Source organism: Bubalus bubalis, chromosome 2, assembly GCF_019923935.1.
Source record: "Bubalus bubalis isolate 160015118507 breed Murrah chromosome 2, NDDB_SH_1, whole genome shotgun sequence".
NCBI classification, from domain to species: Eukaryota; Metazoa; Chordata; class Mammalia; order Artiodactyla; family Bovidae; genus Bubalus; species Bubalus bubalis.
The window spans coordinates 187,650,401-187,662,888 of record NC_059158.1 but is presented as its reverse complement, the minus strand read 5'-3'; the positions used below and the strand labels follow the sequence as shown (position 1 = coordinate 187,662,888).

Sequence of the window (12,488 nt, the reverse complement as noted above, 5' to 3'; positions counted from 1 at the left end):
AGGGGCTTCACCTCCACGCCCTCCCCCTCCCCACCCTTCCCTCCGTCTCCCACTACTCCCCTTCTCCTCCCCTCCCCCCGCTCCTCCCCTCGCCCCTTCACGCCTCCTCCTCCTCAGTCCTCCACCACCAGGCTCCCCTCCCCCACCCTCCTTTCCCCTCCCCGGCCCCGCCCACCCCGTGATCACGTGGGGCCCGCCGGATTTAAGCCTAATCTGCCCGGCGCTCAGCCGGCGGTCTGGCTGAGGGGGAGTCTGGGTGGGTCTCCGGGGCCCTGGCAGAGGCCTGCAGAGGGTGCCCACGGGCGCCCTCCATGAGCTTGGGGCTGGAGCAGTCGTTGGAGGTGGTTATCCAGGTGGGCCCGGGGCTGTGCCCCGTGCAGGGCAGGGGCGTGGAGCCTCGCAGGAGAGGGTGAGGGGCGGCGCGTCTCAGGGTGCGGGCGTGGGTGCGCCGGGGGTCCCCCGCTTGCAGCTCTCGCTCAGGGTTGGGGTGGAGGGTTCTGGGGTTCAGTTCCGGGCTCTGTCCAGTGCCCCTCGAGTGAAAGGGAGTCCCCACCTCCAGGTTTGAGGGTTGGGGTGACCCCTGCTAGCACTGTGGGGTCCTCGCCCGTCCTGGGCGGGAGCCCCCGGCACGCCGCCTGCCCGGGGCTGGGTCTGTGAGTGGGCCGTGCCTTTGGTTCGCTTCTCGGGCCGCCGCGGGCCTCCTTCCCAGGGCAGGGGCGCACGGAGCCCGGTTGGGCTTCGTGCGAGTCTGACTCCCAAGAGTCCTTCCAGGTGGGGTTTCTTGAGCGCCTCCTGGGCACCCACGTCTCGGGAGGCAGCACTGTTTCTTTGCCACCCACGCCAGGGAGCCCCGGGTCTCAGCCCCCCCGCAGATCCTCCCGCTTTCCCCGCAGACTCTGCAGAGGAGCGTCCTGGGGTCCGGCCTGGCCCAGGACTCGCGGCCCGCCGGCCTGTCTGCCCGCATCAGGGAGATCGTCACCCGCAGCCTCTCCCAGCCTGAGAGCGCAGGTACCGCTCCCTGCGCCCGCCCCGCCCCAGACACTCCTGCGTCTCCCGTTTCCCAGTCCTCTCCACAGTCATGACGACGGTAACGACTGCAGCTTCCATTTCTTGAATCCTCACTGTGAGGCAGGCATGGACCCATGATGGAGGGGTCCCATTTTACAGATGAGGAAATGGAGGCTCTGAGGTGTCCTTTGCTTAGACTTGTCTCCACGTGCTGCTGTTAGAAGGCGGGGCTGAGCATCCCCTCCTTGCTTGCAGGCTGCCTGCTGCGAAGACTAAACCCCAAACACAGAGTTCTCTGCCAGGGAAGGGCTGACCTGGGTGAATCCAAGACAATGGGGAGAAGGCAACTCAGCTTAGCTCAGGGCTCTGTAGACGGCCTGGGGTTGGCAGTGCCCATTCTCCACCTGGGCAGGAAGGCTCATGGGCCCCCAGGCCCCTGGAGGGCGCACCCCACAACCTCCTATGTGCTTTGAGAGTCTGGGAAAGGCCCCCTCAGCTGCAGCTCCCTGCAGGGACCCTGTCTGTCTTCCTGCCTCCAGGGATGGGTGGGGCACCTGTTTGGGGAGGCGGTCCCTCTGGACGTAGGTGGAGGCCAGTCGTGTGCCCGCTGTCCTGCAGGCCCAGCCCCCGAGATGGCCTCCGTGCTGTCGCTGCAGGAGGAGAACCAGCTGCTGCAGCAGGAGCTGTCCCGCGTGGAGGACCTGCTGGCCCAGAGCCGGGCGGAGCGCGACGAGCTGGCCATCAAGTACAGCGCGGTCAGCGAGAGGGTGGGTGCTGCAGGGTGCAGGGCTCCCCAGCCTTGGGGGTGGGAAGCAGCCTGGGCAGCGTGCCGTGGGGGAAAGGTGGGCCCCAGAGCCAGGCGGCCTGTGTTCAAGTTGCGACTCTGCCCACTCGAGTGGCCTTGAACACGTCTCTCCACTCTGCATGCCTGCTGTCCATAGTGGGGACAGTAACGACACGGAGCTGCAAGGAACCGATGGGACGAGGGGATGAAGTGCCAGGAGCCTGGGTGTTTCATCCCCGGCTGTCCTGGGTTGGGTGGGGCACGGAGAACAAGACCCCCAAGAGTGCCCTGCCACCCCTTGAGTCTTTGGGCACCGCCTTGTACCCACATGTACCTGGGCCTTGGGGTCCACCCAGCAGGCTGGGGTGGGCACAGACCTGGCCCGCTCTCCCAGGTGAGGCCCCGCCAAGGAAGAAAGGGGTAGCCGGGCCTGCGTCCAAGTCCAGACAGGGTTTGTGTCCGGGGGCCTGTGCAGCGGGGCCGGGGCAGGAGGCCGGCGTGCTGCGTGCAGGTCGTTCTCAGTGCGTTGTCTCCTTCAGGCCACCAGGCTCGGGGCAGGCGGCCCTGGGGAGGTGATGGTGGCTGCAAGCTGGTGAGAGAGCTGCACGCGGGAGGGAGCGTGTGTGCCCGTGGGAGGGGTGCGTGGGTGGTAATGGAGTAACACATAATAGTGTCTGTGGGTTATTGAGCCCCTGCTGTGTGCCGAGTGTGCGCTGGGAGTTTGCTGTTTAAGATACAGAGGTTGGGGCCCTTCCGACACCCGTGTAATACAGGAGCTCACCGAGGCTCAGAGTGGGAGCACGCCGTGCTCCGAGTCACACAACCCGGGGCTCTGCACTGTGGCTTTGTTTCCTGGGGCTGGAAAGAGGCCACTGGGCTGGGCGTCCCAGCGGGCAGCTGGTCCTGGGAGAATGGGAAGGACCTCAGATACGACCCCCTAATACTGCAAGCGGAAAGCTGAAGCTGGCCCAGGGTCCCCTGAGCGGGACTGGTAGAACCAGGGTTGCCCAGGACTCACTGAGCTGGGCCTGTCTACACGAGGGCTTGTGACCCCGTGGTGGGAGGGGGAGGAGCGATCTGTGTCTCCCTGTGGGTGTGGGTTATGCCCGTGTCCTGGCATCCGCCTGCCGGGATGAGCCCCCGGCTTGTTGGGACTTGCAGAGAAGCAGGGCGGGGGGCCTAAAGCGGCCCCCGGCACTGGGCACAGCGCAGGGCTTGTTTTCCCAGGGTTTGCAGGGAGTATGGGGGGCAGGCTGGGCTAATGTGCATTGTTGGTGGTGCCTGAGCCAGCCCCTCCCGCTGAGGCCAGTCATCCTGGGGCCCCTGGCACAGTGTCAGGCCCCGGCGGGAGGCTGCCTCTTAAATGCCAGCTTCTAACCGACAGTGGGGGCAGCACAGCCCCCCGGCTGGGAGGGGAAGGGAAGAAGAGGTGGAGGGGGCCACTCTCTTTCCTGCGAGCATGCGGCTTGGGGGGCTGCGTTAGTCTAGGAAGTTCCCTCCTGCGGCTGCGGAGGCTGGGATAGCGTGCAGAGGGAGCCTGGCATGAGACTGTCCCCTGTGTGCGATGGTGTGCGTGGGCGCCCCCTGGTTAGATGAGGATGACCTTGAGGCCTGTCCTGGGGGTGGGTCTCCAGGGAACGTCAGAGCCTGGAGATCGCCTCATCAGCGGTGGGGAGACAGGCCCAGGGAGGGCATCGCGGGGCCAAGCCCGCTGGTAGAGCTGGGCTGAGCCCCTGGCCTGGGCGCTGCAGCCCTGGGGTATCGTCCTTCTCAGCTGCCCACGTGGTGCTGGGCTGCAGGCGGTGGGGCTTGCAGCCACAGCAGCGCATGTGGCCTGGCTTGAGGTTGTTTGGACCCCTTAAACTCCTAGCGGGGTGGAGCTGAGGTCGTGATCTGTGTCCAGAGGCTGCGTGTGGGGAGGCTGAGGTGGTGACCCCCCCAGGTCAGAGGGCGGACCTCGGGTCCCTGTGAGGCCCCCGCTCTCCTGTCCCTGAGGAGCAGGTGTTGGGCCAGCCCCGCTCCCGCAGTGTCCATGGTAACCTGGACCCAGCGATCGGAGCAGCAGGCAGTGGGTTGGGGGTTGCTAGGGGAGACAGTAAACTTCTTTCATCCTTGGCTTGGGAGCAGCCTGCTTCCCTTTTGACTTATGAGTGAAATTGAAAGGCAGACTTTGTGGAAAGAGGTGGGGTGTGGCCGGAGGGGCAGGGGTCTGGCTGTGAGCCCTGGGAAGCAGCGGAGCACCAGCAACAGCAGGGACCCCTCTAAACCCGAGAGAAGGACAGCGCCTGGTTCACACAGCGGCAGGGACCCCTCTAAACCTGAGAGATGTACAGCTCCTGGTTCACACAGCGGCAGGGACCCCTCTAAACCCCAGAGACGGACAGCGCTTGGTTCACACAGCTGTGTGAAACTAACACCGCGGCCACCGTCAGACCTTTTCTACATGTACGTGTGCATGCGTGCAAGTTGCTTCAGTCGTGTCTGACGCTTGGTGACCCCGTGGACCATAGGCCACCAGGCTCCTCTGTCCATGGATTCTCCAGGCAAGAATACTGGAGGGGGTTACCATGCCCTCCTCCAGGGAATCTTTCCAACCCAGGGATCGAACCCACGTCTCTTATGTCTCCTGCATTGATAGGTGGATTCTTTACCATTAGCGCCACCTGGGAAGCCCTTCTATATATATACACCAACAGCCCACCAAGAGGATACACTCAGATTCACAGAAGCTGCACCAGACACCACACCATCCAGCCTGCACGCACAGCCACACACCATGGTGTATCTGGTGTGCCCACATGGCAGACAGCCCAGTGCTGGCTGGATACATACAGCCAGACACAGGTGTGCACAGATGCACGCAGACCCCCCCCCCCGTACAACTGTGCACACAGGCGTACAAGTGCATGGACACGTAGGCACACACGCAGATGTACCCATCTGCTTCACCACAATGTACACCTTGGACCACAGATGGCAGCTCACCCAGGTCCCCATGAAGGCCCAGACACAGACACACAGGGTCACACATGGAGACAAACGACAAAACACACCCCCCCTACGCCCAGGAAGCACCTGCTTGATGCTTGACACACACACAGCATCCCGGTGCCACGGCCAGCACAGACGCTCTGCCCTTCACCTGGCTTGGGTGGACTCCACGCAGATACTGGCCACGGGTTTGCTGCCCGCCCTCCAGGGAGAGAGACCCCCTGCATATCGCCTGCTCCTGCACCCTCAGACCACATTCCCCCAACATGAGCTGCAGCTGCCACACAGCCTCCGTGGGCATAGGCCCCGGGCTGGGGGTGGAGATGAGGCTGTTCTCAGCTGGCTGGCTCCCTGAGCTTCTCCTGGTGCACTGCTTAACCCCGGCCTGGAGGGCCGGCCTGGCCTGGGCCCCTGGTCCGCATGGGTGATGGTCGTCGTCCCTGCCGTTGGCCTCCCCGGGACCAGACGTGAGTGGGTGTGTGAACGGATGCCCTGCCCCGCCTCTTGAAGGCCAGGCTCTGGGCTCGGCCCTGCTGTCAGTCCACTCTGGGGACCATCCTCCTCTGAGCCTTGCCATCCTCACCTGCCTCCTCCCTCCTTTCTAGACGGCTGGAGGAGGCTGGGGGCCCCCTGGGACCAGCAGGTGCCTGGAGGAGTGAGGGGGTTTGGGCTAGTGGAGGCCGTCAGAGCTGGCAGGCGTCCTGCCGCTGACCCCAGGGTCGGGTGATGAAGGGGCTTCAGGCTGCCTGGGCATGGGGCACAGGTGGGGTGGAGGTCCCCCAGGGAGGGGGAGCAGAGAGCTGGGGGCCAGGCTGGGCTGGGAGGCCGTTCATAAGCCACGCCACGTGTCAGGACACTTGTGCTCGCCTCTTAGAAACCTGAGCACTGTGTGTGGGGAGTGGGAGCCGGGTGAGTCCACTGGTGTCAGTCTGGGGTGTTTGAGACGACCTGAGTGTGTTGTGTGTGTGCATGTCTCTGAGCTTGCGTGTGTGCATGTGTATTGACGCCTCAGTGTATTGCCTGTGCTCGTGCTGTTAAGTCATCAGCATGCTATTCTGAAATAGCATGCTCACTGCTCTAAGGTACAGTGGGGAGCAAAATCCAGGTTTCCTGAGAGTTCGGGTGGCATGGCATGGATCTAACAGTTGCCCACGCAGGGCGCTGGGTGATTTGGAGCATGCCCAGGGCCTTCAAGGTTTGCCCCAGGGGCATCTTTGTGTTTTGTGTGCACACGTGTGTGGGCCCGCCTGCATGCGTCCCTGCACACCCTGTGTGTGTGTCTCTGCTGGCCTCCTCTGTGTTTATGCTTGGCCATGCACACGTGCACTGCGTCCTGGGCTTGCCCACCTGGGCCTGCAAGGCATCGTGGGTCGGCGTCCAGCCTGGCGCCCCCTACAGAGGCCTGAGCCTGCCTTCTGGGGAGGCTCAGGACTCTCACCCGGGGCCCTTCCCCGCAGCTGGAGCAGGCTGTGCGGCGGGAGTCCGGGGAGCCGGAAGCCCCCGAGCCCAGGGGGCTGGCCCTGCACAGCGTGGAGCTGCGGCGGCAGCTGCAGGAGGAGCAGGCCTCCTACCGGCGCAAGCTGCAGGCCTACCAGGAGGGCCAGCAGCGGCAGGCGCAGCTGGTGCAGCGGCTGCAGGCCAAGGTCGGGCCACCGCCCCGCCCCCCCGCGCACCTTTCGTCCCCCAACCCCAACCACCGCGGCTGACCCGCTCTCCGCCCACCCCCAGATTCTCCAGTGCAAGAAGAAGAGCTCGGAGACGGAGCAGCAGCTGCTGGAGAGATGCACAGAGCTGGAGCAGCTGCGGCTGCGGGTGGGCGCCGGGGAGGGGGCAGGGCTGACCCCTCCTGCCCTGCCCAGTCTGACGCCCCCGCTTCCCTACCCCTCAGGACGCAGGGCACAGCCAGGACCTGGAGAGCGCCCTCGTCCGCCTGGAGGAGGAGCAGCAGAGGTGGGCCCACGGGGGGCGCGCGAGGGCCGGCCGCCCTCCGCCCAGGCACCCACCTGCTCTCTTCTGCCCTGCCCAGGAGCGCCAGCCTGGCCCAGGTGAACGCGCTGCTCAGGGAGCAGCTGGACCAGGCGAGCTCCGCCAACCAGGCCCTGCGGGATGATATCCGCAAGGTGACCAGTGACTGGGCGCGCAGCCGGCAGGAGCTGGAGCAGCGAGAGGCCGCCTGGAGGCGCGAGGGCGAGGTGGGCGAGGAGCGGGGGGGCCACGGGGCCTGGGGATCCGGCCTGACCCAGGGCACGGCCTCAGTGGGCTGGCGGGGGAGGGGCCTCGCGCCACCTGGGCCCTTTGATTCTCCAGCAAGAACACGGGCGTGGGTTGTCACGCCCTTCCCCAGGGCATCTTCCCGACCCAAGGATGGAACCCGGGTCTCCTGCACTGCAGGCAGATTCTTTACCATCTGAGCCACCAGGGAAGCCCCATTAGGGAGGAAAATGGCTGTCATAATAATAGCCTTGATCAGTGCGTATTGTGTGAGAGGTGGGCGTTTTCTCCTCTGATCCTCTTAACTTACATGGACGGTGTTCCTGTCCTCCTGAAGAGAGGCTGAGCTGCTGCCCGGTCGTGCGGCAGGCAGCTGGGATGCAGACCGAGGTCTCAGGCATCTTCTGCCCTTCCCCACGGAGGCTTTGACACCCAGCTCCCTGGGCCAGGGGGAGGTGGGGGCTCGTGAGCGAGGCAGCTCCGACCCAGCCTTGCAAGCCGGCGCTGGTGACGGGACACGCACCCCCGGGGCGGCCCTCCGGACGTTCGGCGCGGGTGGGACGTGGGCCTGCCGCCCCGGCCCCTCACTCAGCCCCTCCGTCCCCCCAGTCTTTCAACGCCTACTTCAGCCACGAGCATAGTCGCCTGCTCCTCGTCTGGAGGCAGGTCGTGGGGGCCCGACGGCTGGTCAGCGAGGTGAAGACGGCCACCGAGAGGTGAGGCTGGCGGCGGAGGGGTCGCTCGCGGAGGCGTGGCCGCGGGACACCGCCCAGCTGGGCTTCAGTCCCGCCAGACCCGCCTGCTGTGTGCGTCTCCCGCCTTGGGAGACGCAGAGGCACCTAGTAATAATTAACTCTTAGCAGATCAGGGCAGTCATTTCGTATTTGCTTAATGTATTTACTAAACTGTGACTAAATAGTCATATTTTACTAAACTAAAAACTTATTTTTTTAGTAAAAACTACTTTTTTGTAGTTTTAACAATTTTTAGTAAAGTTTTTTTTTTTAGTTTAGAAACATATTTTACTAAACTAAAAACAATTTTAGTGTTTACTAAATTTACTGTTTCCTAGTAACTTCTAGTACCCTGGAGGAGGCCATGGCAACCCACTCCAGTATTCTTGCCTGGAGAATCCCCAAGGACAGAGGAGCCTGGCGGGCTGCAGTCCGTGGGGTCGCAAGAGTCAGATACGACGGAGCGGCTAAGCACAGCATAGTCATTACTGGCAGCTAGTAAACATCTACTAGATATTCGCTTCTAGCCAGGCTCCTTGTGCCTTTCGTTGCATTTCGTATCCCCAGTGTTGCTCTGAGGTAGGAACTGTAATGGTCCTCACTTTTCAGGGGAGGACACTGAGGCGCAGAGAGGCAGTGACTTTCCAAAGATCACAGAGCAGTAGGAAATAGGCTGAGGCAGCATTTATCACCTCTGTGTTTAATCCACTAGACTGTTCCGGGTCTACTGCCAAGGACCTTGCAACCTCTAGGGAATTCCCTGGCAGTCCAGTGGTTAGAGCTGTGTTTTCACTGCTGAGGGTCCAGGTTCAATCCCTGGTCAGGGAACTAAGATCCCACAAAATTTTGAAATAAGAACAAAGGACCTTGCAGTCTCTAGACTGAGGAAGTGAGTGGTCAGTGGCGTGAAAGTGGAACAGAAAGGATGCCCCAGATGCTCAGAAGGATGGAAGGGGTTGTGAAAGTAAAAGTCGCTCAGTCGTGTCCGACTCTTTGCCACCCCATGGACTCTACAGTCCATGGAATTCTCCAGGCCAGAATACTGGAGTGGGAAGCCTTTCCCTTCTCCAGGGGATCTTCCCAACCCAGGGATTGAACCCAGGTCTCCCGCATTGCAGGTGGATTCTTTACCAGCTGAGCCACCAGGGAAGCCCAAGAATACTGGAGTGTGTAGCCTATCCTTTCTCCAGGGGATCTTCCTTACCCCAGGAATCGAACTGGGGTCTCCTGCATTGCAGGTGGATTCTTTACCAACTGAGCTATGAGGGAAGCCCCCAAGGGAAGGGGTTGGGAGGCCGGAAAAATGCTTCATAGGGGAGATGGAATTTGCACTGACCCCAAAGGATAGGTAGGGTTTTAACTGGCAGAGATGAGGGCCCTCCAGGGAGAGGGAACAGCAGGAGCAAAGGCTTGGAGGTGGGAGAAAGTGGTACCCAGTGGGGCTGAAGCAAAAGGCAAGTGAGTGGGAGGTCAGGTTGGAAAAGAGCCTCACAGGTCCCTTGCCATAGGGGACTTGGTGTCTGCCCCCGCCCACCTCCGCCACACACAGCTTGTGGGATCTTAGTTCCCCGACCAGGGATCAAACCTGTGCCCCTGCACTGGAAGCATGGAGCCCTAAGAACTGGACCGCTGGGGAAGTCCCTTCCTACTTGCTCTTGAGCAAGTAAGGCTGTGGGGAGAGCCCAGAGGCAGGCAGACCAGTCTGTCTCCTTTTGTGCCTTAAGCATTAAGTAACGACCTTTTGGTGAGATATCTCATATTCACTCAGAATCCAGATTTCCAGTTGATTCATCAGTATCACAGATGGTTTTGCTTTGGTTTTTGCATTTAAAATTGTTTGAATGAGGATCCACAGATGTTCACAATGTGTGATTCACTGATTTGTCTTTTAAGTCAAATATTTTATTTGTTCCAGAAACTGGGACAGTTGTCCTCAGAGATTCCCACAGTCTGGATTCTGTGGTGTCCCTTAACACCTTTGTCCCCTGTACTTCTTGTAAATTGGATGTTGGATATAAGGCTTCATCAGATTGAGGTTCAGGTGGTTGTGTTTTGACACAGCTTCTTCATGGTGCTGTGTACCCTGCCGTCAGGAGCCTCTCTTTCTGTGTGTTGGCAGCCCTTGACACTCCATGCCAAGATCCAGACATTCATCAGAGATTGCAAAATCGTGACAGTCTCACTCTGTCACTGCGTCATGTATTAGCTGGAATTCTACAATAAGACACTTCCTCCTCTTAACATCTGATACCCAGTGGTACAGTTCATTCAGGAAAGGGAAGAATTTAACCTATTTGATGTATTTAAAATATGTATTATTTTAAATTAGCATTTAACATTTTAGCATCTTGCTTTTGAATAATTCACCTAAGCACAAGATTCAAATTTTACAAGGTGTACCGTGAAGAGTCCCTCCCACCTTTGACCCAGACGCTCAGGCACGTTTGATAGAAGCAAATACAGCAGACTGTACATGTTCCCCTCCCCTGGCCTCTTCCACTGCTCTTTTAAAAAACAATATTTATTTATTTACTTTTGGCTGTGTGGGCTTCTCTCTGCCTGCAGCAGGCGGGGCACGCTCCCTCGTTTGGCACATGGGCTTCTCGCGTGGTGGCTCTTCTGGTTGCAGAGCACGGGCGCTCGGGCTTCAGCAGGTGCAGCTCGTGGGCTCAGTAGTTGTGGCTCCCGGGCTTAGTTCTTCCATGGCATGTGGGATCTTCCTGGATCAGGGATCGAACCCGTGTCTTCTGCATTGGCAGGTGTATTCTTTACCACTGAGCCACCAGGGAAGCCCCCATTGTCGTTATAATTTACACCTGGAAGCCTACCCCCCCCAATCCAACCCCTGTTCTGTGTCCTCTCCACCAGGGACCTGCTGCAGCTGGGAGGGGAGCTGGCCCGCACCTCACGAGCCGTCCAGGAGGCGGGCCTGGGGCTGAGCTCGGGCCTGCGGCTGGCCGAGAGCCGGGCCGAGGCGGCCCTGGAGAAGCAGGCCCTGCTGGAGGAGCAGCTGCGGAGCAAGGAGCTGCAGGAGCAGGAGCTGGCCCGGCTGCAGCTGCAGAGCAACCTGGACAAGGCCAGCCTCAGTGCCAGGTGGGTTCTCAGAGGCACCGCTTGAGGCAGGCCTCACTGGAGCGCACGGCCGGGGGTCTGGGCTGGAGGGCTGTCTGTTCACCAGCCATTCCCCTGCGGGCGCTTGGCCATCTCCCCAGGCCCTCCATTTGGCAGAGGGGAAGACAGAGGTTCAGAGGGCTCTTGCCCCAGGTTGAATTCCATGTTTGCAGTCCAGCGTCTGCTCCCAGTGGTAAAGAACCCCTCTGCCAGTGCAGGAGATGTAAGAGAGGCGGGTTCAATCGCTGGGCAGGAAGATCCCCTGACCAGGAAGATCCCTCCTCCTCCTGGAGGAGGGCATGGCGACCCACCCCAGTCTTCTTGCCTAGAGAATCCCATGGACAGAGGAGCCTGGCAGGTTACAGTCCACGAGGTCACAAAGAGTCAGACACAACTGAGTGGCTTGGCACGCAGCAGCACTCTGCTCCTGAGATCGAGGCAGGTCCCAGAGTGCTTCCCCATGAGATAAAGTGCCTGGCACCTCATTCTCACTCAGAGATGAGAAGTCTGCAGCCCAGAGAGGAGACAGACTTGCTCCAGGTCACACAGCAGGAGAGGCAAAGCCTAACATCCCTGCCTCAGGTTTGGGGAAGCTGGGGGTTTGAGGAGAAGCTGAGTGGGTCTCCCATTCACCTGTGTAACTCCCCCAACTCCAGAGTGACCGAGCTGGCCCTGACAGTGGAGCGCCTTCAGGACCAGAATCTGGAGAAAGACCAGCTCAACAAAGTCCTCAGCGAGAAGCTTGAGGCCCTGGTGAGACGCGGGGTGGGACGGGAGGGACTGGACATAGGTTGAGGGCTGAGATGCTTGGGCAGCCCACTCAGAATCAGCGTCACGCCTCGTTAACTGAGCACCTAGTATGTGCCAGCCGTAGTGGTTAGCACACTCACTTCCTTTATCCCATTTCATCCTCTTAGCCATTCTGTAGCATGATCCCCATTACACAGACGAGGAAGCTGAGGCCCATGAGAAAATACTTGTCCAGAGTCTGAGAGCCATGATGCTAGTGTGTCAGGACTGGAACTCATGCCTATGCCCTGCTAGCCCAGGGCTCTTTCTGTTGGAACTCAGCTGCCTCCCCACCAGGGGGACACCCCTCATGGGTACTGCCTGGGTTGGTCATCCTGTGTGAGGTCTGGCCTGGATTCCACGTCCAGCTCTCTTCCAATAAGCTGTGTGCCCTGGGTCACACGTTGTACCTCTTGGGGCCTGGTCTGTTCAGTGAGGGCACTGGTGCCGCTGTGGGGTCTCCGAAGCCGCTGGCCTCTGGACATGGCTTTTGAGGCGCCCTGATAGGCAGTGGTCTGGTAGGCCCTGATAGGTAGGGAGACTGTGGAGTTTCTGACTAGGGCAGAGACCCTGACCACTCTTTCTTTGTCTTCCCAACACCACTCCAGGAATCCCTGCGGCTCCAGGAGCAGGCAGCCCTGGAGACAGAGGAAGGAGAGGGGCTGCAGCAGACCCTGAGGGGCATGGCACAGGTTGGAGCCAGGCCAACACTGGCGGGGGCCTGGGCAGGGCCAGGGCAGGCGGGCCTGGACCACCGCGTCCCCTGGTGGCCTTGAGCTGAGCTGCAAGCGGTTGAGGGCCCTGGTGCCCTCCCTGCTGTTTAATGCCCCTTCTATTAATAAGTAGCTCAGCTCAAACTC

At 60.7% G+C, this 12,488-nt stretch overlaps 1 protein-coding gene across 4 annotated transcripts in view; it reads left to right on the top strand.

Annotated features, from left to right (window-relative positions):
* CROCC (ciliary rootlet coiled-coil, rootletin) overlaps nucleotides 1-12,488 on the top strand; it is a 51,072-nt gene that overhangs the window by 6,684 nt on the left and 31,900 nt on the right. The window contains exons 1-11 of one of the 4 annotated variants that reach the window (XM_044938222.2): nucleotides 207-353; nucleotides 894-1,008; nucleotides 1,627-1,775; nucleotides 6,241-6,426; nucleotides 6,512-6,595; nucleotides 6,672-6,733; nucleotides 6,810-6,975; nucleotides 7,604-7,710; nucleotides 10,597-10,821; nucleotides 11,496-11,592; nucleotides 12,237-12,320. In XM_044938222.2, coding sequence (XP_044794157.2) covers nucleotides 312-353; nucleotides 894-1,008; nucleotides 1,627-1,775; nucleotides 6,241-6,426; nucleotides 6,512-6,595; nucleotides 6,672-6,733; nucleotides 6,810-6,975; nucleotides 7,604-7,710; nucleotides 10,597-10,821; nucleotides 11,496-11,592; nucleotides 12,237-12,320 — 1,317 coding nt within the window. In that variant the 5' untranslated portion in view covers nucleotides 207-311. Of the gene's footprint in view, nucleotides 1-206; nucleotides 354-893; nucleotides 1,009-1,626; nucleotides 1,776-6,240; nucleotides 6,427-6,511; nucleotides 6,596-6,671; nucleotides 6,734-6,809; nucleotides 6,976-7,603; nucleotides 7,711-10,596; nucleotides 10,822-11,495; nucleotides 11,593-12,236; nucleotides 12,321-12,488 lie in introns of those variants that run through there. The other 3 variants (XM_044938223.2, XM_044938224.2, XM_044938225.2) reach the window with 3 other exon arrangements.